At 35.7% G+C, this 27,369-nt stretch overlaps 1 protein-coding gene across 6 annotated transcripts in view; it reads left to right on the plus strand.

Annotated features, from left to right (window-relative positions):
- CYFIP1 (cytoplasmic FMR1 interacting protein 1) overlaps positions 1–27,369 on the plus strand; it is a 57,907-nt gene that overhangs the window by 27,148 nt on the left and 3,390 nt on the right. For 3 of the 6 annotated variants that reach the window (XM_070750923.1, XM_070750925.1, XM_070750924.1), the window contains 15 exons: positions 994–1,141; positions 2,597–2,750; positions 4,722–4,878; positions 7,496–7,592; positions 8,398–8,474; positions 9,347–9,455; positions 10,026–10,145; positions 12,229–12,428; positions 15,950–16,037; positions 18,763–18,906; positions 20,322–20,412; positions 21,361–21,491; positions 24,229–24,301; positions 25,303–25,397; positions 27,117–27,355. In XM_070750923.1, coding sequence (XP_070607024.1) covers positions 994–1,141; positions 2,597–2,750; positions 4,722–4,878; positions 7,496–7,592; positions 8,398–8,474; positions 9,347–9,455; positions 10,026–10,145; positions 12,229–12,428; positions 15,950–16,037; positions 18,763–18,906; positions 20,322–20,412; positions 21,361–21,491; positions 24,229–24,301; positions 25,303–25,397; positions 27,117–27,355 — 1,923 coding nt within the window. Of the gene's footprint in view, positions 1–993; positions 1,142–2,229; positions 2,378–2,596; positions 2,751–4,721; positions 4,879–7,495; positions 7,593–8,397; positions 8,475–9,346; positions 9,456–10,025; positions 10,146–12,228; positions 12,429–15,949; positions 16,038–18,762; positions 18,907–20,321; positions 20,413–21,360; positions 21,492–24,228; positions 24,302–25,302; positions 25,398–27,116; positions 27,356–27,369 lie in introns of those variants that run through there. The other 3 variants (XM_070750927.1, XM_070750928.1, XM_070750929.1) reach the window with 2 other exon arrangements.

The raw sequence follows: 27,369 nt of genomic DNA on the forward strand, positions 1-27,369 counted from the left end.
GTGCAACTTTTTAAAATGAATTTTGCAACTTTTTAAAGTGAATTTACAACCTTTATTGCCACAATTGTTAAATGAATCAGTTCACTTGATAAGCTAGTAATACAGTTGTTCAGTGAATCTGGGACATAGCATCGGTCATTAATATCAACAATTGCCAAGCGTCTGAATTTTGATCACATGATCATGAGGATGCTGCAAAGATTGTAACTGTGAAAAGCTATCATAAATCATATTTTTCAATGCTGTTGTAACTTTGAATGGTCACTAAATGAATTATTACAAGTCAAGAACTACCTGTAATCCAAGATAGCCCTGTTATTTATCATAAATTGAAAAAGAAGACATCAGAAGTTATGTTTACATAAAACTAGTCTTTGGTAAAATACATCATTGGAAAGAATACTAAAAATAAATATTCTCCACTTGCCTCTAATTGTTAAGATTTCTTGAGAGTAAGTAATAGGTCTTTAAAAATTGATCAAAGTGGCAGCCTACTATATAATGCTAGCCTAAAGATCCTAAAATTATGATCCAGGTCCACAACCAAACAATTTTTGTTCTATGCCTAGATCCCTGAGTGTCTATTATGTGCTCAGATGTTTTGCCCATCCCTAATATATTGAAATAGATTTCTTATGTCAGCTAGAAATCTAATTTCATATACTTTTATCTTATGTGGAATCAACATAATTTGAAGATCTAAATATATTGTTACTTGCAGGTATTGGGAATTGGTCCTCACTTACGAACATCACTTATATTACATATGAGGGAAGCTTTAGTTTGTGTTTTTTGTGGCAAGAACTTTTTTCCTCATAATTTAAAATTTACATGCTTCCAGACTATGATTTATAAAATGACAGCATTATCAGTTGGTAATATATATTAATATCACATTTATTAGTGTATAATATCTTCAGAAAACATATATATAGTTCCTTGTGGTTCTTAAGGACTAGCTGATGCTCACAAACCCTCTTGAATTATGGTTAGTATTCTACAGGCTATCAGAAAGACTGTGTGTGACTGGGAAGCTGGGCATGAACCATTTAATGACCCTGCACTAAGGGGAGAGAAAGATCCCAAAAGTGGTTTTGATGTTAAAGTTCCAAGGCGTGCTGTAGGTCCCTCCAGTACCCAGGTATTCTACTAATTCTTATATGTGTATCACTGACCAACAACAGAAATTACTGTGAAATAAACCTATTTAAAATGTCATCAGGATTGGGCAATTTTATCAGGGATCCTATTTTGTAATTTTCAATGCTGATTATGTTTTTTCTGCTGCTTTTTCATTCAATGCATGTAATTCTTTATTTAAATACAAATTTGGGGATTTAGATTTTTGAAATGCTCAAGATTTTGCTCCTGAAAAACATCATTCTTTATTTTCCATTTAAATTTTAACTATTTGGTGGGTTTTTCAATCAGTTGCTATATTGAGGTGAAGGAGAGGAATATGTTTTTCTCCACTTAAAACTCTATATATAACCTGTAAAGTTAAACTTTTAAAGCTTTGGCTTAGAACACAAGGAAAAAAGTACCAGTTAATTATAATCTTTTGATTAATATCCATTAAGCTCATATCAAACTCATACAAGGTTATGATAAATTCCATAGCCATTGTGTGTAGATTAAAAATGTTCTTGCTTGGGAACTTGTTACATGTCCCGTTCCACTGAAGTTTGTGGCACCCTCAATAAAATTTACCAGGACAGGTTACCTGTCATCAGCTTTCTTTTCTTGAACTTTCTTTAGTGTCTTTTACTTTTCTTTCACAGTTCTCTGTCTTTCTATCTATCTAACTATCCATTTATTTATTTAGACAAATAAAAATGCTTCCAATCAATCAGTTGTGAAATAATACTGCTTGCATTTTTCATGTTGCAGTACCATCAGTTCTTTCCCATTAATTCATTGATGTATTGGAACAAAAAATACTTATAATAGGAAAATAAATTATCTTTGAATTTGATGGCATGAGCTTCCTTAACACACTTGAGATTGTTTTATGTGCTATAACAAAATGAGTAGGCTGAATATATAAAACCTCTTACTTCTTATTAGTCAAAGGGTTCTGTTTTCTTCATTGTCTTGCTATTCATGTTTTAACAAACTAATACACTGTACATTTGTCTGATTTTGTGCTTTCTCCTTTCTCTATTTACCCCTTGTGTATTTATTAACGGAGTCTCTCTTTTCCTCTTTTGCCTTTTCCTTTTCTGTTAGCTCTTCCTGGTTCGTTCTATGACAGAGTCCTTAAACTATGCAGAGCTGTTGAAGCAGCTCAGATCTCTGGGAATGGAAAAGTTATTGCATGTGGTAAACAAGTTTCTGAGGCAGTCCTACATCTATCCCACTCTTTTAAACTTTGGTGGTAAGGCATTACTTATTATTTTTAAATAATGTCATGCCATGAACTGTTCCACTGCAATTTGTGGTGCTTTCCCACTTTCAGTTTCCTTCATACAGGTTAATTATTTTTTACTTTCCTTATCAGGTTGCAAATTGAAGTAATCTTATTTTTGGCAGATAAGTAAACTAATGTGCCATGTATGTTTTTCCTCCATCTTGAATGTTCTGTTTAATAATACAGCTTTACATGGTGAGAACCATGTTAGAGTCCCTCATTGCTGACAAAAGTGGTTCCAAGAAAACTTTGAGAAGTAGCCTTGAGGGGCCCACCATATTGGACATTGAAAAATTCCATCGAGAGTCTTTCTTCTACACTCACTTGATAAATTTCAGTGGTAAGATACATAGATGATCAGTGTTCAGCTTCAGCATGTCCTAATATTTCTAACATGCGCTGAGAAAATGTTTCCGATTTATTTAACTTTACTCTTATTTAGAATATTCTACTAAACTTAGCAGCTTGGCATCTTTTTTTCTGCTGTTGAGAAAAACAGGATGCTGGATTATTTATTTATTTATACATTTTAAATCCTGCTTCTATTATTTTTAAAAATAACTCAAGGTGGCAAACATAACCTAATACTATGTGGACCCTCTGTCTGATCCAATAAGAGCTTTATTAAGTCTTTCACATTTGAGAATACAGCTACTCCGCAACTTACCACCACAATTGAGCCACAGATTTCTGTTGCTAAGTGAGACATTTGTTAAATGACTTTTGCTCCATTTTATGACCTGTCTTGCCACAGTTGTTAAGTGAATCACTATACTTGATAAGGAAGCGACCCAGCTGTTAAAGTGAATCTGGCTTTCCCATTGACTTTACTTTCATAAGGTCACAAAAAGGTGATCACATGATCTTGGGACATAATCATGGTCATAAATATGAACCAGTGGCCAAACACCTGGATTTTGATCACATGATAATGGGGATGCTCCAAAGGTCGTAACTGAAAAACATAAGTCACATTTTTCAACGCTATTGTAACTTTGAATGGTCATTAAACAAACTGTGGTAAATCTAGGACTATCTGTATTACATACAATCCTAGGCTTAAACAGATATACCTGACAGATTTTTCTAGTTGGAATGATTCTGTTGCTCATAGTTGCCAAATAAGAGCCCTATGTTGATCCTGTGAAAATAGCGAAAGTGTTTGCCTAGTTTGTTTGTTTTCCCTTCTTTTTCTAAGGAGAGAAGTTAAGTATCTTGCCTTGTTTGGCTACCATTTTCAATATCAGTGGCTTTAATTGGAAGCATGTTGTTCAAGTGGATTTACTTACTGACGTGCATTGTCTTTTGAATCCACAATGTGGTTGAATATCTTGGCTTTGAATAGGGGAGAGTTTGTATTTCAGTGCCCTTCAGAAATAATGCTGGTTGATAGTACACTGATTCCCAAGCACTGAATTGAGATTCTGTGGAGGTTTTGGAGTGAGTCTTCCATTAGCGTTATTTGTTTCGGCTGGACATAACTCTGAGAGACAAGATTATCTCTGCTTAGCCTCCTGTAAGAAATGTTTCAGCAAAACAAGATTTCCTGTACGTAAGCTTTCTATAAATCACTATGTATCCAATCCTGGTCAGAGGCTGTAGATCCTATCATTTTGAGGCTCTGTTATCTTTTTTTAGGTTATTATGCATTTAAAAATTCTACTGTATATACCATTTATATTAGAGACCAGGAAATACTCTTAAGAGTTTCTTAATAAAACGTTTGGGAATCAGTGTTCTAACTTACTGAAAACTCTTCTATTATGGCAGTCCAGAAGGGATCTTTGGCAACTCTGATTGTGTTTTGAAAACAATTTACTTGTTCTTAAGTATTCCTTCTACCTAAACTAATACACAAATATTTCTCATTAAATATCCATCTGATCAGTGCATATTGTAGCAGAAAAATAAATGTGGTAAAGTAAATAATCTAATCAGGTAAAATCAATAATAATGACGGTTGTGGCAAGAAATTTTCATTTTCTTTTGCAAGAGCTGAAAATGTGACATTCTCAATATTTAGCACCAATTGGGAGATTGATGTAAAACCTCTGTACTACAAAACTGATGATACTTCCTCTGCCAAAGTTTTCAGTAAGAAACCCATTTGTATTTTTTGTGTCTATTAGTCTTAGCAGCAACAGTTTACAGCATCTTTTTAGGCGCTCTATCTGAATGCTGGTTTCATTTCTTCACATGCTTATTGCAGTGTCTCTTCTGCAGTTGTGCTTCTATATAATTGCACTGTTAAAATAGCTGTTCTCCCTGGTTTCAATCAAAATTAATTTGGTATAATTTCCTTTTCAATAAGAAACCCTACAGCAGTGCTGTGATTTGTCCCAGCTATGGTTCAGGGAATTCTTTCTGGAGCTCACAATGGGCAGAAGAATCCAGTTCCCCATTGAGATGTCTATGCCTTGGATTCTAACTGACCACATTTTGGAGACCAAAGAAGCATCAATGATGGAGTAAGGCTAATAAAGTTCTTTCTTTTCTTGTTTATAATTGACTTGTAATCACTAACTTTTACTGAAAATGAGGGTGTTTAAAATTATTTGAATTGTGGAATAGAGTCCCCCTTTTAAGATAAGAAAGATAGGAAAGAGGGTTGGGCCCTTTGAGTTTACTTCATTTTTCCATTTGCAAATTGGTAAAATCTGCTCGGATCCTTCATTTCGTGCTTTTCATTCTTTTGCTAAATTCAACAATTTTATTGCTGAATGGATAATAAGAATAAGGTTGCTGTCTAATCTTCTCTTTTCCATTTCCCACCCATAGCCTAAGTGTCAGGCCAGGTTTGTTCCAGGAATCTATAAGGTCTCCAGTTGGAGAAAAGAATATTTATTCATTCATTCATTCATTCATTCATTCATTCATTTATTTGATTTTTATGCCGCCCTTCTCCTTAGACTCAGGGCGGCTTAGAACATGTTAGCAATAGCACTTTTTAACAGAGCCAGCATATTGCCCCCACAATCCAGGTCCTCATTTTACCCACCTCAGAAGGATGGAAGGCTGAGTCAACTTTGAGCCGGTGATGAGATTTGAACCACTGACCTTCAGATCTACAGCCGGCTTCAGTGGCCTGCAGTATAGCACTCTACCTGTTGTGCCACCCTGGCTCATATAAGCACATTCTTAGGTATATGCAGTCACATTTTTGATCCAGATAAAGGTTTTGTAAAATGTGTTTATATTGATTAGCACTCCTTCTCCCAGTAGCATAGGGAGCTCCCTGCTGTTCCGTTTGGATCGTATGTGACCCAAAGCCAAGATTGAGATCCTGTAAAAAAATTTCCCTGCATATCTGAAACTTGAAATTTCATGACTTTGCATCATTTTAGGGGTTCTATGAGTATTTTGGGGGGAGGGGGGAGGGACCTTAGTTTTTGCTGGGCAAAAAAAGTCACACTTGTTTGGTTTGGGTTGTATACGACTCGGACCAAAAAAGGTTTATTTTAGGTACTTAAATTTGGTCTTTTTGAAAACTTTGTTCGCTGGGATACTAATTCAAACTTTTCTGAACACAATGAAAGGAAAAATGAAATGAAAAAAATAATGCTTATTTGTTTATTTTGCTTGTAAAAGCCCGCCCCTAGCATTTTTGTGCAATTTTGTTCATTTTTATCTAGCTCAGGCTGCCAGTTCAAACTTTTTTTTAAACCTTTTTGCATTGGATCACTATTTTGAACATCCGTGATCATTGGAAAAATGGAAATGAACTGAAAAAAGTTATGCTTTTTGGTTTTTTTGCTCAGAAACAGGTCCTCCTCCCCCCACGGCTGTGTGCAATCATTTTCACTTTAAATTTTTTTTAGCCTGCCAGTTCCAACTTTTTTGAAAACCTTTTGCATTGTGTTACTAGTTTGAACATTTCTGAACATAATGATATGAAAATTGAACTGAAAAAATAGATGCTTATTTGTTTATTTTGCTCAGAAAAGTCCCCCCCAATGATTTGGAGCACTTTTTTTCAATTTATATTTTTTTTAGGCTCCAAATCTTAAATATTTTTCCCCATTTGGTATTTATATACTAAATTGAACATTCCTGATCATAAGAAAAATAGAAATGAACTGAAAAATGATGCTTATTTGTTTATTTTGCTTAGAAAAGGGCCACCACCACCCGGCCTTGCTGTGTGCCATTATTTTCACTTCTTATATAGATTTGGCTGAAAATATTTGGAATATTCTTTTGAAAAGCAAGTACGTGATAGTCAGACAACTAATTTTATATAATTTGTATATAAACTGAAAAAATTGAGCACAGCCTGGTGGGGGGCTTTTCTGAGCAAAATAAACAAATAAGCATCATTTTTTCAGTTCAATTTTCATTTCACTATGTTCAGAAATTTTCATTTCAGTATATCAGTGCCAAAGTTATTGAAAATATTTGGAATTAGGAGCCTAGAAAATTTTATAAAATGAAATGCTTGAAAAAAATGGGGGGATTTTATGAGCAAAATAAACAAATAAGCATCATTTTTTTCAGTTCAATTTTCATTTCATTATGTTCAGAAATGTTCAAACTAGTAATCCAACACCAAATATAGCAAAATTGTATGCAGTTTGAAGGCTAAACTATCTATAAATTGAAAAAAAAATTCACAAAAACGCTAGGGGCAGGCTTTTATGAGCAAAATAAAAATATAAGTATTAATTCTTTCATCTCAATTTTACTTTCATTGTGTTCAGAAAAGTTCAAATTAGTATCCCAGCAAAAACAGTTTTCAAAAAGACCAAATGTAAATACTTAAAATAAACCTTTTTTGGTCTGGGTTGTATACGACCTGAACAGTACAAGTGTGACTTTTTACGAACAGAACAGCAGGGTTTTAAGAAAGATAGCCAGCAGATAAAACTAATCAATAAAATAAATAAAACTATTTAAGTGCAGGGAAATTTGTACAAAATGATGTATCAACAGCTTCCTATGACTACTTGTAACAAAGTATTGTGCAGGTAAATGTTGTATTTTTCTCATTAAAGTTTTGACAGTTCTTAAATATCAACTTGGTATATTAAGACAAGCAGTAGGAATATTTTACATATCACTGACACTGTGTTTTCATCTCTTGTTTAGATATGTTCTGTATTCTTTGGACCTATATAATGACAGTGCTCATTATGCACTCACCAAATTCAAGAAACAATTTCTCTATGATGAAATTGAGGCAGAAGTAAGTCATTAGCTAACAAATATTTAATACAGAGGATAAATACTTAAACAGGTTAAGTTTAAAGAATTTGTATGAACGATCTTGAAAAGTTTAGGACGTGCAAGGATAGGATCTTCCAATCTGCAGCTGAAATTAATAGAGGAACCACCCAGAAAAATATTTCATTTTTTACTGAGGAATAATTGATGAAAGTAATAAGTAATTTCCAAAACTAATCAGTATGTACACAATCATACAGAGTATGTGTTTGCATACCTTGCTAGGGTATATTTTGTTTAATTGTGATATATTGAATAAGTCACAATTTGGTGTAGTATGTTCTCGAAACATGATACGGCAAAATCAGGCAATCAACTTTGCAGCATAACAAGGTACGTAAACTGAGCCACTAAGCCCGATGAGTGGTTAACACATTGGCAGAGGGAAAATAAAGTTTTTCAAAATATAGATATTAGTAGGAAAAATAATTCAATTGGAAGAGAAATGTAAGACTATGTTGTCTTGTCTGAAAAATATTTTAAGAAGTGCAATGAAATGAAAGTGAATAAATATGAACAGATGAATTAATACTGAAGTTAGAATACTGTATTCAGGTGCATATGTTTATATGTTTCACATGCAGAAGACAAACTGAATATCATAAATATTTTCTTAATAATTATGTCAGTGGAATTTTTTTCCTACAGTTGGAAGATAGATTATACAGGTTGAATTGCTGGGGAAGGTGCTTTTTCACCCTCCATTTTAAAATGCTCAAAAGAAGATACATTTGAGTAAAGTGTCTAATCTTTCATATTTTCTTTAGGTCAACTTATGTTTTGATCAATTTGTCTACAAGTTGGCAGATCAGATATTTGCATATTACAAGGTTATGGCAGGAAGGTATGTGACTCCATTAAAGTTTGGGGCTAGCCTGGGCCTTTCAGTAACTGCCTTCCCATGGTCTGAATCAGCATGACAAATGGTAAACGAAGTTGAAAGTTGTAGTTCAATAATATCTTGTGTGGCAAATTTATTTACATTATCATACACTGGATGTATGCTATACATTGAAAAATTTCCTAGTGGACAATCATTTAAATATGAGCCACCAATGTGATGCAGTTGCTAAAAAATCCAATGCATTTCTAGGCTTCATTAGCAAAGGGATATAATCAAGATCATGTGAAGACTTAGTATCACTTTATAATGCCTTGGTAAGATCACACTTAGAATATTGCCGGTTTTGGTTGCCACAATGTAAAAGAAATATTAAGATTCTAGAAAGAGTACAGAGAACAGCAACGAAGATGATTAAGGGACCAGAGGCATCTAAAATACAGAAAGAACAATTTCAGCAATTGGGTATGTTTAATTTAATAAAAAAGAAGGACTAAGGGTAGCATGATAGCAGCTTTCCCTTATCTAAGGGGCTGCCATAAAGAAGAGGGGTCAGCCTATTCCCCAAAGCACCTGAAGGCAGAATAAGAAGCAAATGGATGGAGATTTATGAAATGGAGAACCAATCTAGAAATAAGGTGAAGTTTCATTCAGAAACTGGATCTCCATCACTAGAAATTTTTAAGAAGAAATTGGACAACCATTTCTCTGAAATGGTGTAAGGTCTACTGCTTGAGCAAGGAATCAGACTAGAAGATCTCCATAGTCCCTTCCAATTCCGTTATTCTCTTACTGTGTTATTTTAAAATATTGACATGATATTAAAAGATAACCTCTGTTATATAGTGTTATTTAATATTCTCATTTTTGTGCAGCCTACTTCTGGATAAACGATTAAGATCAGAATGTAAGAATCAGGGTGCAACAATTCCATTGTTAACATCTAATCGATATGAAACATTGCTAAAACAGAGACATGTCCAGGTTGGTATACTATTCTTTCATTGCATCTTTTCCACGCAACTTCACTAATGCTTGTCTAAGATTTCCTTTTATTTTAAAAGGATTCACATTTAAAAATATATTTAGTGGTCCAATCTTGTTAATCCTGTGTATGTGGTGAGTATGGGCTCTTGTATCTTAGAGTTGAAAGCATATTTAAGAACAGCAATGCTATTTGCGTCTCTTTGTCCAAATATGATTGAGTAAAGTTAACCTTTGGCTATAACCCCTTCCAGTTCAGGCTCAAGTAACTTATGGTTAAGGAACATAAACCTGGTCATAGTATGAAATGAACCAGATTTGGACATGAATGTGGGCTGATACTTCTAACTATTTAGTGATAATGTGAATATTTATAATTCTATAATTTAGTATACTCTGTGAATAATTAACATAATTTGGATATGTCATACTTGCCAGTTATTTTGCTACACTTCACCCATCAAAGGTTACTTGGGTAGTGTTGTGAGCACTCACAACAGGTAGATGTTCTTACAGACATGGAATAATTACATTAAAACTTCATGTGATATTTTTGTCTGTTTCCTTTAGCTTCTTGGTCGGTCAATTGATCTGAATCGCTTAATCACACAGAGAATTTCAGCAGCTGTGTACAAATCAATGGAACTGGCAATTGGGCGTTTTGAAAGTGAAGATTTGACTTCCATTGTAGTAAGTGCTGAAATACATTAGGATTTAACGTCCCACTGGAGTTAACAAAAAATGTCAACTCTGACAAGGTTCCTTCAGCCAGTTGTTATTAGTGACAAAGTTAATGCAGGAGTGTAATGTGATTTGTTCAAAGAAATACGGGCACTCCTTGACTTACAATCATTCATTCAGTGACCAAGGTTACAATAACACTGAATAAATGACATATGACCCTTTTCATAAAACTGTTGCAGCATCCCCAAGGTCACCTGATCAAAACTTGGATGTTTTTGGCAACTGGTGTGTATTTATGATAGTTGCAGCGTCCCAGGGACAGGTGATCACCTTTTGCTCTGAGTGCATGGGGAAGCAAGTAACATTTAACAACCATGTTACTCATTTAATAATTGTAGTGATTCATTTAACAGTTATGGTAAGAAAGGTCATAAAGTGGGACAAAACTCACTTAAATACTGTTTTGGGTAGCAACAGAAATTTTAACTGGACTCAATTGTGATCATACATTGAGGACTACCTGTAATTTATTTCTGCCCTGTACCATCTGATTTCTGGATTTTTCTTGATTAGAAACATTTGGCTCAGAAGGAATAAAAAACTTTTCCTGTCCATGAATCTGACTGATCACCAGCAAAATAACAATAAGAAAAAAAGGAGGAGTGACCAGCTAGGATTACTTGTAGCCATCAATGAATTGTTATTTTTGGATATTCGTCTGTCATCATTCTTCAAGGATAGGGCTTATGTATACAGGTGAAACTCGAAAAATTAGAATATTGTGCAAAAGTTCATTTATGTTAGTAATGCAACTTAAAAGGTGAAATGTAATATATAAGAGAGATTCAATACATGCAAGGCAAGATAGTTCAAGCCATGATTTGTCATAATTGTGATGATTACAGCTCATGAAAACCCCAAATCCACCATCTCAGAAAACTAGAATATTAGATGTAATCAATAAAGCAAGGTTTATATATAGAACAATATCAGACCTCTGAAAAGTATAAGCATTCATACGTACTCAGTACTTGGTTTGGGCTCCTTCTGCAGCAATTACTGCCTCAATGCGGCGTGGCATGGACGCTATCAGCCTGTGGCACTGCTGAGGTGTTATGAAAGAATAGGATGCTTCAATAGTGGCCTTCAGCTCTTCTGCATTGTTTGGTCTCATGTCTCTCATCTTTCTCTTGGCACTGCCCCATAGCTTCTGTATGGGGTTCAGGTCAGGCGAGTTTGCTGGCTGATCAAGCACTGTAATCCCATGGTAATTGAACCAGGGTTTTGGGGCTTTTGGCACTGTGGGCAGGTGCCAGGTCCAGCTGGAAAATGAAGTCAACATCCCCATAAAGCTTGTCTGCGGAAGGAAGCATGAAGTGCTCCAAAACCATCTGGTAGACGGCTGCATTCACCCTGGACTTAATGAAGCATAGTGGACCAACACCAGCAGATGACATCACTCCACAAATCAACACAGACTGTGGAAACGTCACAGTGGACTTCAAACATCTTGCAGTTTTCCAAACTTTGCCCGTCATGCTGTTTTTTGCGCTCCAGGGTTTCAGGAAGCTTCCGTGAAGCCTCCGGAGTACAAAAAAACAGCATAATGGGCAGAGCAGAAATCTGTTTTTCTGAACTTCTGGTTTGACCAGTGGGTGGGGTTTTTTGTATTCTGGGGCTTCAGGGAAGTTTCCCTGAAGCCTCCAGAGGATGAAGCAGCCTTCCCCAAGGTCAAAAATCATCTGGCTAGCACGCACTGCATGCTAAAGCTGACATAGGGCAACGCCTCGCATGCCCTCCAATATGTTTTCGCGTGCCACCAACACGGCTACAGGCTATTCATTATTTAGGAACTTCCAGTTAAATAGGAAGTCGTTGTATCATATTTTAAAAACTGTTAACTACAAAATGATTTGAGACTCTGGCTTTTTGTCCATTATGTTTGAAATAATTCTAACATAGATTAACATTTTTCTAATGTGCATGATTACTAAAAAAGATCTAATGCTGTATTGATTTAGAAGATTCTGAGTTTTTTTTTATTTATTTCTCTCCTTATAATTTTTATCTATCCATGAAAAATTATCAGGAGTTGGATGGATTAGTAGAAATAAACAAGATGACACACAAGCTCCTGAGCAGATATATGACTTTGGACAGCTTCGATGCTATGTTCCGAGAAGCCAATCATAATGTATCTGCTCCCTATGGAAGAATTACTCTTCATGTCTTTTGGGAACTGAACTATGATTTCCTTCCTAATTATTGCTACAATGGGTCCACCAACAGGTTAGTGTGACATTTTTAAATATTTGTTTTTGAATATTGTATTTAATTTTATGATTCTGGTATTTAAAGTTTGCTACAATAGCTACATGTAGCCAACTTAACTCCAAGGTTTTAAGCACGTGATTCTTGATATCAGAGTTTCTGTGGACAGAGACTTCTATTTTAAAAAAAAAAATTGAAATAATCCTTTTCAAGAAAAGGGTTCAGCAATTGGCTTGAGGCATAACTATTGGAGAATGATCTATAAAATACTAATATGGCAAATGATTTAGCTTTACTAGATAAATGGTCAAAGCAATGGAAACTGCAGTTTAATGTTTCCAAATGTAAAACAATGAACTTGGGGAAAAGGAATCCTCAATCTGAGTATTGTATTGGCAGTTCTGTGTTAGCAAAAACTTCAGAAGAGAAGGATTTAGGGGTAGTGATTTCTGACAGTCTCAAAATGGCTGAGCAATGTGGTTGGGCGGTAGGAAAAGCAAGTAGGATGCTTGGCTGCATAGTTAGAGGTATAACAAGCAGGAAGAGGGAGATTGTGATCCCGCTATATAGAGCGCTGGTGAGATCACATTTGGAATACTGTGTTCAGTTCTGGAGACCTCACCTACAAAAAGATATTGACAAAATTGAATGGTGGAAGGTCTTAAGCATAAAATGTATCAGGAAAGACTTAATGAACTCAATCTGTATAGTCTGGAGGACAGAAGGAAAATGGGGGACATGATTGAAACATTAAATATGTCAAAGGGTTAAATAAGGAAGTGTTTTTAATAGGAAAATGAACACACAATAGGAAAATGAACACAAGAACAAGGGGACACAATCTGAAGTTAGTTGGGGGAAAGATCAAAAGCAACATGAGAAAATATTATTTTACTGAAATAGTAGTAGATCCTTGGAACAAACTTCCAGCAGACATGGTTGGTAAATCCACAGTAACTGAATTTAAACATGCCTGGGATAAACATATATCCATCCTAAGATAAAATACAAAAAATAGTATAAGGGCAAACTTTTTTTTTCTTTTTCTGCCCTCAGTTTTTTGCAGCTTCTTTCCCAGTAGTTACTAGATATTTCTATGTGTTCTCTTGTGTGCATTTTTATATATGTGCTTATGCTGTTAAAATTGTTTGTACTATGTGGAGCATGGTATTCGATTCTAGCCTACAGGTTTTATACAATAGCCTCACTATTCATGAATGCAGAGGGAGCAAATATGAATGGAGCTTTTGATCTCATTTAACTAGAACAAACTATGTAAAAGAAAAGCTGTAGAACAATTGGGTAGATTCAAAGAGTTAAGGTTAAAAAAGAAATGAAGGGCAGCAGTTCTGCTAGTCTTGCATGTAATGTGCAGTGATAATATTTTATATATGTAAAGGTTATGTTTTCATTTTTGTGCCCAGTAAAATAAAGTTTTGTATAAATGGAAGAACTGGGTTGGATTGTATTCCAGTTTTGGCATGTACTGCTCTAGTTTTATGCTGGTGATATTTGTTTGTTTGTTTGTTTGATTGATTGATATGCCACCCCTCTCCGAGGATTCGGGGCGGTTTACAACATATAAAAAACAATGTGAACATCCTAATCCAATTAATTTAAAACTAGTGATCTAAAAACCACAGTAGCATTAAAAATCAATCATTACCATTCACACAACAAACATATATTACATTTATCGGCCAAGGGGCTAGAGTAGTGATGGCAAACCTATGGCATGGGTGTCACAGGTAGCACGCAGAGCCATATCTGCTAGCACGCGAGCCGTTGCCCTAGCTCAGCTCCAAACATGTATTTATGTGCCGGCCATCTGATTTTTGGTTCACAAAGAGGCTCTGGGAGGGCATTTTTGGCTTCCAGAGAGCCTCCAGGAGGATGGGGGAGGGCATTTTTACCCTCCCCTGACTCCAGTGAAGTTTTTGGGGCATGGGGAGGGCAAAACACAAGTGTACTGGGCCCACCAGAAGTTGGGAAACAGGCCATTTCTGACCTCCAGAGGGCCTCCAGGGGTGGGGGGAGCTGTTTCGCCCTCACCAGGCATTGAATTATGGGTTTGGGCACTGAAATAGTGAGGGTCTGAATGTGACAGAAGAGGCTGAATATTTAGCTTCTTAAAAACTACTTCAATTTCACAAAATTGAAGAGAACTTCAAGTCCCAGCTCTTGAATTTCACTAAACAATATGTCAGAAAGCAGGACTTTAAAATCTAAATTTTGATTTAACCATCTATAAAGCATACTAATCTAACTTCAATGAGTTAGATTTTGATATATCATGTATACAATGAGTAGTCTCAGAAAACAAAGCAAAAATTGATAGTATTATAACGATATCCAAGGTTTTTATCCTGAAAGGCATCCCAGCTATAAGCAAATTATGTTTTTCTAGTTAGTCTGTGAAGTCACGTACCTTCCACATGCCTTGGTGTTTAATTTTTTTGTAGTGATGCTCTTCTATTGCGTGACACATTAACCCCACAGTCATATTTCTCATAAATCTCCCATAATAATACAGAACTGATGTTTTTGAAAAAGGAATAGGCTCTGGTGTAGTGTAGTGCTGAAAGTGTTGAACTGGCACAAGGTCTGGTAGAGTGTTTAAGGGGTTGAACTGCCACAAGGAGGCCCACATGTAGTCTATTGCCAGTCACAGAAGCTCACAGGACTAGTCTCTGTTTCTCTCTCAATTCAACATACCTCACTAAATTTTGTGTGGAAAAATAGAAGAATGTTGAGAGTGACACCTTGTGCTCCTAATTTAAAATAAGGATATAAATGTAACAAATGCTTTCATGACTAAGGTGGGACTTAAATAATTATACATTATGCTGCTGTGATACAATATAGTCTGGACTGCCAGCAGGGAGGGAGTACAATTTTGATGATCAAGAGACAACTCAGTTCAGATCACTTTGGTGGTGGTGGTGGTGGGAAATGATGAAAACAGCCCTCCCTAATAATTCCCAGAGTATATTTCTAGGGCAGTAATGGTGAGCCTATGGCATAGGTACCACAGGTGGCACGCAGAGCCATATCTGCTGGCACACGAGCTGTTGCCCTAGCTCAGCTGCAATGTGCATGTGTATGCCAGCGAGCTGATTTTTGGCTTATAGTGAGGCTCTAGGAGGGCTTTTTTTTACTTCCAGAGAGCATCCAGGGGGATGTGGGAGGGCGTTTTTACCCTCTTTGGGCTCCAGGGAAGCCTTTGGAGCCTGGGGAGGGTGAAACATGAGCCAGCTGGGCCCACCAGAGGTCCTTCGGGGGGGCGGGGGAAGCTGTTTTCACTCTCCACTGGCATTGAATTATGGGTGTGGGCACTCAAGCATGTGCAATATCGCACGCCCACACTTGGCACCCAAGGGGAAAAAGGCTCGCCATCACTGTTCTAGGGGATTGTTAGCATATTTTTAGTTTGGCAAGATGCTGTCCATTAGTGAGAACAATAAAGAAATCTACTTGAAAGAATCACATGTTTCTCTTGGTCTTTGGAGCCTGACAGTTACCTTGTTTGGTTTACATAGGTTTGTTCGAACAATACTACCATTTTCTCAGGAATTCCAGAGAGACAAGCAGCCCAATGCACAGCCCCAATATCTACATGGATCGAAGGTTAATATTTTTCATTGCTTTTCATATAGTAGGTGTTTGACAATTTTCATTCTGCAGCAGTTATGTATTATATTTAATTTTGCAGCCTGTGCTTTTTTCAGTGGGGTCCGCTTTAAGAATAGTTGTACAGTACTGTACTTTGTAACTTACGGAGTGTAATTGTGTATTTGTTTCTGAAAGACAAGATGTACATGTAGTTGTCAACCATTCAGAGTTGATTATCAGACCACTCCATTGGCAGATAAAATGATCCACTTTTGTCCTAGCAGTTTTATTTCTACATAAAAGAGCTTGAGAATGAATGTTCCAAAGAAAAGTTCATCTTTAGTTCTAGAAAATGAGATCATAAGAGGCTATCCAAACTGTGAAACATATTTTATGCTATCGCCCATTTTATGTTGGCACATTCTTACCCTTGACTGAATTAAAAGTACTGATTGATGAATGATACAGTACTGCAGTGCAGAAATTACATTTGTTTATAATCTACAAGTAAGTGGGACTTACTTAATGCTGTAGTTAGGAAAAAAGCACAATGAAGGTTTGATACAATACAAGGAACATAATTTATGGGATTTGACTACTTAAAATTCTCTGCAGTTTATAATTACTGTGTACAGATTAAATTAAATACAGATTTTTTTTGTTTTGCTCCAAATTGAAATGCAATAAAATCAGAATCTTTTATGTATATGGTATAATTAATTAATTACTGTTGTTAGCCGCCCCGAGTCTGCGGAGAGGGGCGGCATACAAATCCAATAAATAAATAAATAAATAAATAAATCACCTGTTTAATTTGAGTATTCAAGGCAGCAATGCAGATATACAATTATATGAAGATTTTTTTCACAGGATTTCCCCCTTAAATTATCAGTATTGGCCAATACTTACAACTAGTCAAATACCATAAATTATGCTCATAATAAAAATCCTGAGATTGTCATAAAATATTCAAATAAAAATTATAGTTTGTAAACAAGCAAGTAGATTTCTTCATGATTCATAGTTGCTGCTATATTCTTTTTGCACAAGAGGTTTCCCTTTCTTTGACCTTTTGTTTACAAGGGTTTCTTGTGACAAGGGTTATGTTATCTTCTACTTGCATCCGTTCAGGAACAGCCTGTTCTGTTTCCTAAGGAAACTTTTCCTTTCCTTTCTTCTTACTTGCTAATGCAAAGGCATTCTGAAACCCTCTTCTTGCCAGACTCTCCTTGCTTCATTGGTGATTCAAGTGAATAATTCTCAGTTCTTTAGTGACACCAGTACTTAACAATTGGACTGAGAGTGAGGGAAAGGTCACGTTAGAAAGAACATTTTGACTTTATTATCCTTAAATTTGTTTCACAATGCTATTAATTATCTGTATCTTGTTATATTTCTTGTGGCAAAATAGTCTTTGTAACATTAGGCTGATATTAACATGTAGAAGATTTTCCTGTACATTACTGTGTGTATTAGAGTCATTAAATGGCAGGTTTGTATTCTAACTTGTTTTATCTCTAAAATCTTATAATATTAGAAAGTGTTAGAAATCATATGCCACATTTTTGCCAAATGTAATGGGCAGAGTGTCAGATTAAGACTAGGGAGACCCAGGTTTTATTTTCTCTCAACTGTACAACTCTTAGCAATTTCAGAACCATTTGTTATTTCTTTCTATATTTTGAATCAACCTGTAGAAAAAGGTGAGAATACAGTGTTCCCTCGATTTTCGCGGGTTCGAACTTTGCGGATAGCCTATACCACGGTTTTTCAAAAAATATTAATTTAAAAATACTTCGCGGTTTTTCCTATACCACGGTTTTTTCCATCCAATGACGTCATACATCATCGCCAAACTAATAATTTTTGCAGATAAATAACAAAAAAAAAATGTTAATAAATAATTATGTTTATAAATATCAGGATCACTATTCAATGGTGAGTACCAGTAATAATGGTGAGTAAATGGTTGTTAAGGGAGTGGGAAATGGTAATTTAGGAGTTTAAAGTGTTAAGGGAAGGCTAGTGATACGGTCCATAGCCAAAAATGGTTTATTTACTTCCGCATGTCTACTTCGCGGAAATTCGACTTTCGCGGGCGGTCTCGGAACGCATCCCCCGTGGAAATTGAGGGAACACTGTATAACAATTTGTTTTTAAATGTGGGTCCTGCCAATTCAGTGTAATAATTGCAAGATTTTTTTTAAAAAAAGAAAAGGGTAGTGGATTATTATATTATATTATATTATATTATATTATATTATATTATATTATATTATATTATATTATATTATATTATATTATATTATTATATTATATATTATTATAGTGGATTATTATGGGGTTGCTCTTGAAGACCACCTGAAAATTACAAATGGTCCAGAATAGTTTGGGACACATAGTTCAAAGTACCTTGGAGTTTGCCCATGTACCTTGCCCATGTCACACTACTGTTGTATAAGCTGCATTGGCTTCTAGTTTCTTTCTGAGTGCAATTTAGGATCTAGTTACCACCTTTAAGTCATAGGTCCAGACCATCTGCAGGACTAATTGCATTTAATTAATTACAAAATTAATTCTGTTTGTTACTTTATCTGAAAATATCAAATATTTCAAACAACACTTTACTTTTTAAAATTAAATGTAACTTGATTCCATGAAATGATTCTTTCATATATTTTGTAATGAAAGGAGAAATACCTTCCAATCTGATTTGAATGGCTTGTGTCGTTCTCTCTAGGCTTTGAATTTGGCATACTCTAGCATTTATAGCAACTATAGGAACTTTGTAGGCCCCCCTCATTTCAAAGTGATCTGCAGACTACTGGGATATCAAGGGATTGCTGTGGTGATGGAAGAATTGCTGAAAGTTGTCAAGAGTCTGGTATGTGGATTATTTTAATTTCAGTAAAATAGAAAAAGCTATTCAACTTCATTCTAGTTCAAAAAGGCATTAAGAGTTGATAACCTAATCTTGCATAGCTTCTTTTCTGGTAACATTGAACTGTAAACTAGGGCATACAAAACTTTTGCTAGACCAATCCTTGAATACAACTCATCTGTCTGGAACCCGCACTGCATAACAGACATTAATATAATTGAGCGAGTCCAGAGATATTTCACAAGGAGAGTTCTCTACTCCTCTGTTCGTAACAAAATACTTTATACCACCAGACTTGAAATTCTAGGCTTAGACAATTTAAAAGTCTGCCATCTTCAATATGACCTAAGTGCAGCACATAAAATGATCTGCTACAATGTTCTACCTGTCAATGAATACTTCAGCTTCAACCACAACAATACACGAGCACACAATAGATACAAACTTATGGTAAACCACTCCAAAGTTCATTGTAGAAAATACAATTTCCGGAATAGAGTTGTTAATATCTGGAATGCACTCCCTGACTCTCTGATTTCTTCCCCAAACTCCTAAAACTTTACCCTTAGACTGTTTACTGTAGACCTCACTCCATTCCTAAGAGGTCTTTAAGGGATGTGCATAAGCGCACCAACGTGCCTACCATCCGTGTTCTAATATTCCTTGTTATTCATACCCATTTCTTGTATTCATAATCATGTTTATACTTATATCTGTTATCTAATACATGCTTGATGAAATGAATAAAATAAATAAATAATAAAGATAAATGTAATCATTCAGGTTTTGATTATGTTCTTCACATATTTTGGATCACAATTCATACTGCTCCAGCCATTAAATGATTGAGATGGTATGAAAATAGGAATTATAATTTTGTGTAAAAATCATTCTTAATTATATGATTCTTAGAAGTGTAAACATTTTTGTAGGGCTATTTCCTGTGAAATATAAAAATTCATACTGTAGTATTGATGAAAAAAGAAAGTCACAGGACGTTTTTATTTATTAATTAAAAATATTTGACATCCTCTGCCATTTCATTTTGGAAATTCAGCTTGTTCCATTGTTTTCCAGGGGATATCATCAAAGTTTGCTTATCTGGCTAATTTTACTTTATTTTTCATCTTGTATTAGCAGTAAACAATACAATTTGTGTTTCATTCAATCATTATTCTTTTTTAAATACATAAATGTACCTATATAGAGATGAAACGTGTTTTTTGTACAACTGTTGCACTTGTATGTCTTATCATAAATGTGTCCACTTTGAAACAGTGTTCACATGACAATGTTCACATTTTTATACAAATAAACCCTGCTTAAGATGGCAGTACAATTAAAACATTGCTTTTTTCTTACGAACCCCAGTTCAAATTATGCTTATTTAGCAATATTGTTTACATTTGCTTTCTCAGTTACAAGGCACAATTCTTCAGTATGTAAAGACTTTAATGGAAGTAATGCCCAAAATATGTAGATTGCCTAGACATGAATATGGCTCTCCAGGTAAGTTCAATTTTAATTATGTTAATAATGAATGTTTGTTTCTTCTTTTTATTGGCTTATTTAATAAACAATTTAAATTGAGGTTAAAAAGACTAATATTGCTATATTTTAGTTTTTAATTTGTGATAGAGTGGGGTAATATATTTTTAGGTTTCCTCCAAAATATTTTGTAGGCATCAGGGGTTCCATAATTGACCTTTGTTGATTATTGATAAAACAATAATATCAAGATTTAGAGGAGTGTCCAACACTGGCAATTTTAAGAATTCCCCACCCAGCCGTAATATTTTTACCTATATGAATCATATAAGGGGGAAAGAAACAGCAGTTCAAGAAGGGTTCAATCCTGGTATCCTGGAGTATTTTAAGGGAAAAAAGATTGTCTTAATAGAATTTAAGCTTATATCACAACTATGGCTTTCTTATCTAGATACAGGTGGTCCTTGATTTATGACCCGAAATGAGCTTAAAATTTACGTGGCTAAGTACAAATTGTTATTAAGTGGGTTTTGCTCCATTTTATGATCTTTCTTGCCCTAGTTGTTAAGTGAATCTGGCTTCCCTGTTGATTTTGCTTGTCAGTAGATTGCAAAAAGTTGTCATATGAACCCTGGGACATTTAAATTGTCATAAATATAAGTAGTTGCCAAGCATCCTAATTTTTATCACATTACTACAGGTATGCTGCATTGGTTATGTGAATTTTTTTTTTTAGTACTATTATAATTTTTAATAGTCTGCTAAAGGAATCATTTAAGTCAAGGACTACCTGTAAAGAATATAGAGGGGAAAATATTAATTTTCTGTGAACAGCATACTGTAGTGTTGACATGTGACTTTTTATTTTTCCCCTCTGCCTCTCTCTCCTCTCTCTCTCTCTCTCTTTCTCTGCCCCTCCCCTTCTCTCCCCCTTCCCCTCTCTATCCCTCCTATTACCACATTCTTCAGGAATTCTGGAATTCTTTCATCATCAGCTCAAAGATATTGTTGAGTATGCTGAACTGAAAACTGTGTGTTTCCAAAATCTGAGAGAAGTGGGAAATGCTATTCTCTTCTGTCTCCTCATTGAGCAAAGCCTGGTAGGTGTGGAAAAGCAGTGTCAACAACAGATTACAGTACAACGAAGGAAAAAGAGCATAGAGCATGTATTGTAATGCCATTATGCAAATGCATCAATTACATATTTGTGCCCCAAGTACATAAGACTGTTTGCATAATGACATTGCCATACATGTTTCAGATTTCCCCCCTGCTGCAGAAGCCAACCAGCGCTGTTGTTTCCCTGCCTGCTTCACGCATTAAAGATTATGGCATAAAATCAACCATCAATTTAAGAACCTTAACTTTCAAATACTTTTCAATTATTTATGAAAATAAGATTGTGAAGAAGAAATGCTAGCATTTTTCATAAGAATTCAGTCAAAATTTGCACAAATACAGGCTCTTACTTTGGGTCTTTTCCCCTTCAAAGGAGAAGTCCTATTTCTTTTATGCCCTCTGCTGTCTGTTTTAGAAAAAGGACTTTGGAAAATAAAAATCTGTATTTAGAAAAATTACAGAGGAGCTCTGAAACGCCATCAGTGTTGAAAATACATGAGTAATCAAAAATTAAAATGGTTCTTCTTGCAATTACATAAGTGGTTGTAAAATGTTTTCCAATTTTGCAAATACTGTATTTTTGGGAGTATAAGATGCACCTTCCTCCCCTAAAAGACGTTGAAAATTTGGGTTTGTCTAATACTCTGAATGTAGGGTTTTTTGTGTTTTTTTGGAAGCTTTTCCCCCCCAGCCCATCGAGGCACTAACAATCTTCTCCGCTCTTCCCTGGCTTGCAGGCTTTTTCATTGCTACTCCCTTGGAAGGTTTTTTCCCAGCCCTGATAAAGTGCTAACGATCTTCCTGGCTCTTACCGACTTGCAGACTTTTCATAGCCCTCCCTCCTAAGAAGTTTTTTTCCAGTCCTAAGTCTGCAGGTTTTTTCATTGCTATTCCCTCCAAATGAGGTTTTTTAAAAGCCCTATCCAGAGGAAAAATAATGTGCTGAAGCTGACCAGACTAAGAATGCTAGCCAGATGAATACCTCGTAGGCAGATTTCCCCCCCCACCCTATTTTCCTCCCCAAAAATTAAGATACATCTTATAATCTAAAAAATATGGTTATATATATATATATATATATATTTGAGACTAAGCTACTCTGTAGAGAAGCAGTCCTTCAATAGTGATTTCTCTTAGCTTCTCAGCAATTCTATTTATAATTTAAGGTGTCTACATGGATGGCTAAGAAGTTAAGATGGCAGTAGTGACTATGTTAATGATAGTTTCCTCTATTTATTTTCATTGACACGTATATACATTGACATGGTAGTGACTATATATTCCTATTTCAAAGTTCTGCCAAGCTAGCTGGGAAGAAAAACCTATGCTATAAATGCCCAATAGCATAATCTGCATATTTCCTTTGTTCATTCCGCACATTGAAAGTATACAGTGATCCCCCGAGTTTCGCGATCTTGATCTTTGCGAAACGCTATATCGCGATTTTTCCACCCGATGACGTCACTCCCTTTCTCATCTTTCTTTCTCTCTCTCTTTCTCTATCTTGCTTCTTCCTCTCTCACACTCTCTTCCTCCCTCTCTCATCTCTTTCTTTCCTTCTCTCTCTTTCTCTATCTCTCCCCCTCTTGCTCTCGAGCGGCAAGCGAGCAGCCAGGCGGGCGGGCGAACGGGCAAGCGAGCAGCCGGGCGGGCGGGCGAACGGGCAAGCGGAGCGGCCGGGCGGGTGGGCGAATGGGCAAGCGGAGCGGCCGGGCGGGTGGGCGAACGGGCAAGCGGAGCGGCCGGGCGGGCGGGCGAACGGGCAAGCGAGCAGCCGGGCGGGCGGGTGAACGGGCAAGCGGCAAGCGATCTTGGGGTTTCCCCTTTGCCTGGGCGGCGGGGAAGACCCAGGGAAGGTTCCTTCGGCCGCCCAACAGCTGATCTGCTGCCGCGCTGCGGAGCAGATCAGCTGTTGGGCGGCCGAAGGAACCCTCGCGATAATCGGGGGATCACTGTATACTGAAAATAACCATTTGCTACCTTTTGAAGGTGGCTTCCTGAATTTTTGGTGCTGTTGGAATATAAACAGCCTCCTGACACAGATGGGTTCATCAGTGTTAAGTATCAAAATGAACAATTATTAAATTCAGTACATTTTGAAGATACCTTTTTTAAAAATGAGAGCCCCATCATTACTTTCCTGGATTTTGGGTTCTATTATTAAAACTATCCTAGAGGAGATAGTGGATTTTGGAATAATATTGAAAACAAAAGCTTAATTCATGGTCCAGTTGATATATTTCCATCTGCTGCTTGAACAATGGAAATTATAATTTGTGTTATGCTTATTGATAAAAACTGCTATATGGCTTAATTGTTTTGCTCATAAAATAAAATGTTATTTTCCCCATAAAACTACTTTGCTATTCTGATAAAAAACTCTTAGACTGAGGCAAATCTACCAAAAGATCAATATTTCTTGCAAGTTTAAAAAATGTAATACTTGCTACTCTGGTGTTTATCAATGCATTCCTACTGGTTGTTTGAGTGGAATTAACCATATTCCTCAGCAGTATATCTCTTTTCATTTTTCTTATTTATGAAACTATTCCTATACATGGAGGCACAGGTCAATTTCCATCAGGAAATCATGGAAAAAATGTTCTCTTTTTTGGATATTGTTACTTTAGTTAAAAATCAGCCCACAACTTCAGCACTGCCGTCAGAGATTCCCAATCATACCTCTTTAGTGTTACATCTTTATTCTCTTTATTGCAGTCATTGGAGGAAGTTTGTGATCTATTGCATGCAGCGCCATTCCAGAATATTTTACCAAGAATTCATGTCAAGGGTATGCTTTTTCATATGGCTTTCCAACCGGAATACTCATGCCACATTATGCTGTCAATGTGGGACCGCAAAAATCAAGACAAGAAGCTAATGAATAGCAATAGCATTTAGACTTGTATACTGTGCTTTACAGTCCTCTCTAAGCGGTTTACAGAATCAGCATATTGCCTCCAACAATATGGGTTCTCATTTTACCCACTTCAGAAGGATAGAAGGCTGAGTCAACCTTGAGCCGATGGTGGGATTTGAACTGCTGAACTACAACTAGCAGTTAGCAGAAGTAGCCTGCAGTGCTGCACTCTAACCACTGCACCATCCTGGCTATGCACCTGAAGCACAGCACACATCTGCATCACAATTAAATCCTTTGTTATGAGTGGTGAATATTGTGCAGAGAATACATTAAACAGCTTAATAGTGTGATTAATGAAGTGAAGGCACTTCTCTTTTTTTAAAAAAAATAAATTTTATTGCTCTTTGTAATATAAAGAATACACACAACACAAAACAGTGCCCAGCTCACTTCTTTACTTTATATTTTTTCCTCATTTAAGTTTTGTTTTCAGCACTTTCCCCCCTTTTATTTCTTGTATTGTTTACATACCCTGCTAGTTTACAAAATGAAATTTCTTCTTGCTTAGTAGATAAGGTTAAGAAAATGTGTCAATCCTTGTCAGATATTTGCCACAGAACATTCCCTTTCACAAGCTGTATAAGCCAGGTGCATTAAAAAATTAGGATATGTATCTGCATGTACAAAAAAAAGTATGTAGCAGCAAATATATGTTTAAAGTTCAGAACTTCATTTTAGGAATAAAATAAAAAGCTCTGATGTTAGTATTTATTTTGTACATGTACAAAATGTGGTGGTGGAATAAACCAAATGAAACATTAAGCTGAAACAGCCTCCTTAAGACTCTGAATGCAGAAAGTTGGGATAAAAATATAGTACAATGAATAAATGAAAATAAGTCACATTTTTCTCTCTCTGTCTGTTTCCAGAGGGGGAAAGACTTGATGCTAAAATGAAGAGACTAGAATCAAAATATGCTCCACTCCACCTTGTTCCATTGATTGAAAGATTGGGAACACCTCAGGTTGTATTTACGTTTTTTACATAACTGCCATGTAGAGGATAGAGCTTTTTGGCATCCTACGTTGGTTGAATTAGTAATGTAATTTCTAAAGAATGAGATTTTATCTTAATGGATTAAAAATTCAGATTTTAGAGAGTTATGTGCCATACAACAACACCAGCTAGCCAGATTATGTGATTTAGAACACTAAATAAGGTTGGCCACAGTTAATATTTGGATGAAGAAATTGGCTGAACAGGACTGTAAAAGTAACCTGGGAAACTGAAACAAAAGGGAGTGAAAACTATTCTCTTCCCCCCCCTTTTTTATTTTTTCTTCTACAGAACATGCAAATTAATGCCTTAAAATTTTAAAATAAAATACATAGTTATTCATTTTTATCAATGATCTTATTCTGCCCTTATATCAATAATCATCAGTCTGCCCCTTTTTTCCTTGCACTCTCATCTCTCTATCTCCTCCTCCTACCTTCTTACTCCTTCACTCCCCTTCTACCCCTCTCCACTCCTTCTCTTTCTCCCCCTTCTACTTCCTCTTCTATCCTCTTTATCTTTCCCAGAGTGTTTTTTGTCCTAACTCACCTTATAATTAGCATACTGATGTCTCAAATTTTAACTAACAATGGCTGTTCCAAAAATTCTTATTATTGTGACGTTTACTTATATAAGACTCTATTCTATGTATATGTCGCTGAAAAAAGCTATCTCCAAAAAGAAAACCTAATTTTGTCTTCTGGATTCTCCATCAATTGAATCTAAATTTTAACTCCAACTTAACCGCTGTTGGCTTAACTATCCAAAATAATTATTATTTCTTGTGCCTCTTAATTTTAGGCCTATTGTTTCCTCCCCTTCCTTAATCCTCGTTTCCTCATTGTTTGTTTTCATTCTACATTCAATCTTCCTGCTCTGTCTTTTCCATTTTTTGATTCAATTCCTACTTTCCAAAATATTCTCCTCGATTTATTACCTTCTCTATTTCTTGTATTTCTACCAATTCTTTTAAAGCAAAGCATTAGTTACAGTTCTTTTTAAGGTAGTGGTGATGGGGAGACAGGGTGATGGCCATCTACATCGGTCCCCGTTTCTTGTATATCTCACTTCTGGCCTATGCAACAAGTCAGTTGATCAATTCCTGTTGCAACTAATGGATAAACATTTGGTTGATTGGCGGGGGGGGGGGAGAGGAAAAATGTGAGGAAGAAAAAAATTTAAAATGTTAATAGACTCTTTTGATTCAATGACTACATCTATTAATACAACACTGGGGAATCCATAATAGCTAATGATGTAAACATAATGTGGAATTTCACTCCAAAATATGACACTTCATGGTTTAATGAGCTTGGCATTCAGTGAAGAGAATCATCCTCTGCAGGTGAAAAACCCCCCAACACATTCTGTTAAAATAATGGATTTGAACCTTTATTGATTTTTGAAGTCTTTCAATTGTAGAAATTGAACATGGATCAGTATATTTCTCTGTCATGTAGATTTAATGGGTTAAAAGTGTGAGCTTGTAATATGTTAATATTGTATACATTTTATTTTCAAATTTTAATTACACAAACATTATTTTGCATGACGTTCATCTAAATTTCAGTAATTAAATAAAAACAATTTAAATAGTATCATTTTGCAGCCTTTTTGAAACTCAGTAGCTCACTTTCACGTTAATAAGCTCTTTAGTCTGATAATGTATTGTTGGTTGCAATTATAGCAAATTGCCATTGCAAGAGAAGGAGATTTGCTAACTAAGGAACGTCTTTGCTGTGGACTTTCTATGTTTGAAGTCATCTTAACAAGGATTCGAATATTCCTGGATGATCCCATATGGCGTGGCCCTCTCCCTAGCAATGGTGTGATGCACGTAGATGAGTGTGTGGAATTTCACCGCCTTTGGAGCGCAATGCAGTTTGTATACTGTATTCCAGTGGGGGCCAATGAATTTACTGTCGAGTATGTATCCAAAT

This window comes from Erythrolamprus reginae, chromosome 4 (genome assembly GCF_031021105.1).
Source record: "Erythrolamprus reginae isolate rEryReg1 chromosome 4, rEryReg1.hap1, whole genome shotgun sequence".
NCBI lineage: Eukaryota > Metazoa > Chordata > Lepidosauria > Squamata > Dipsadidae > Erythrolamprus > Erythrolamprus reginae.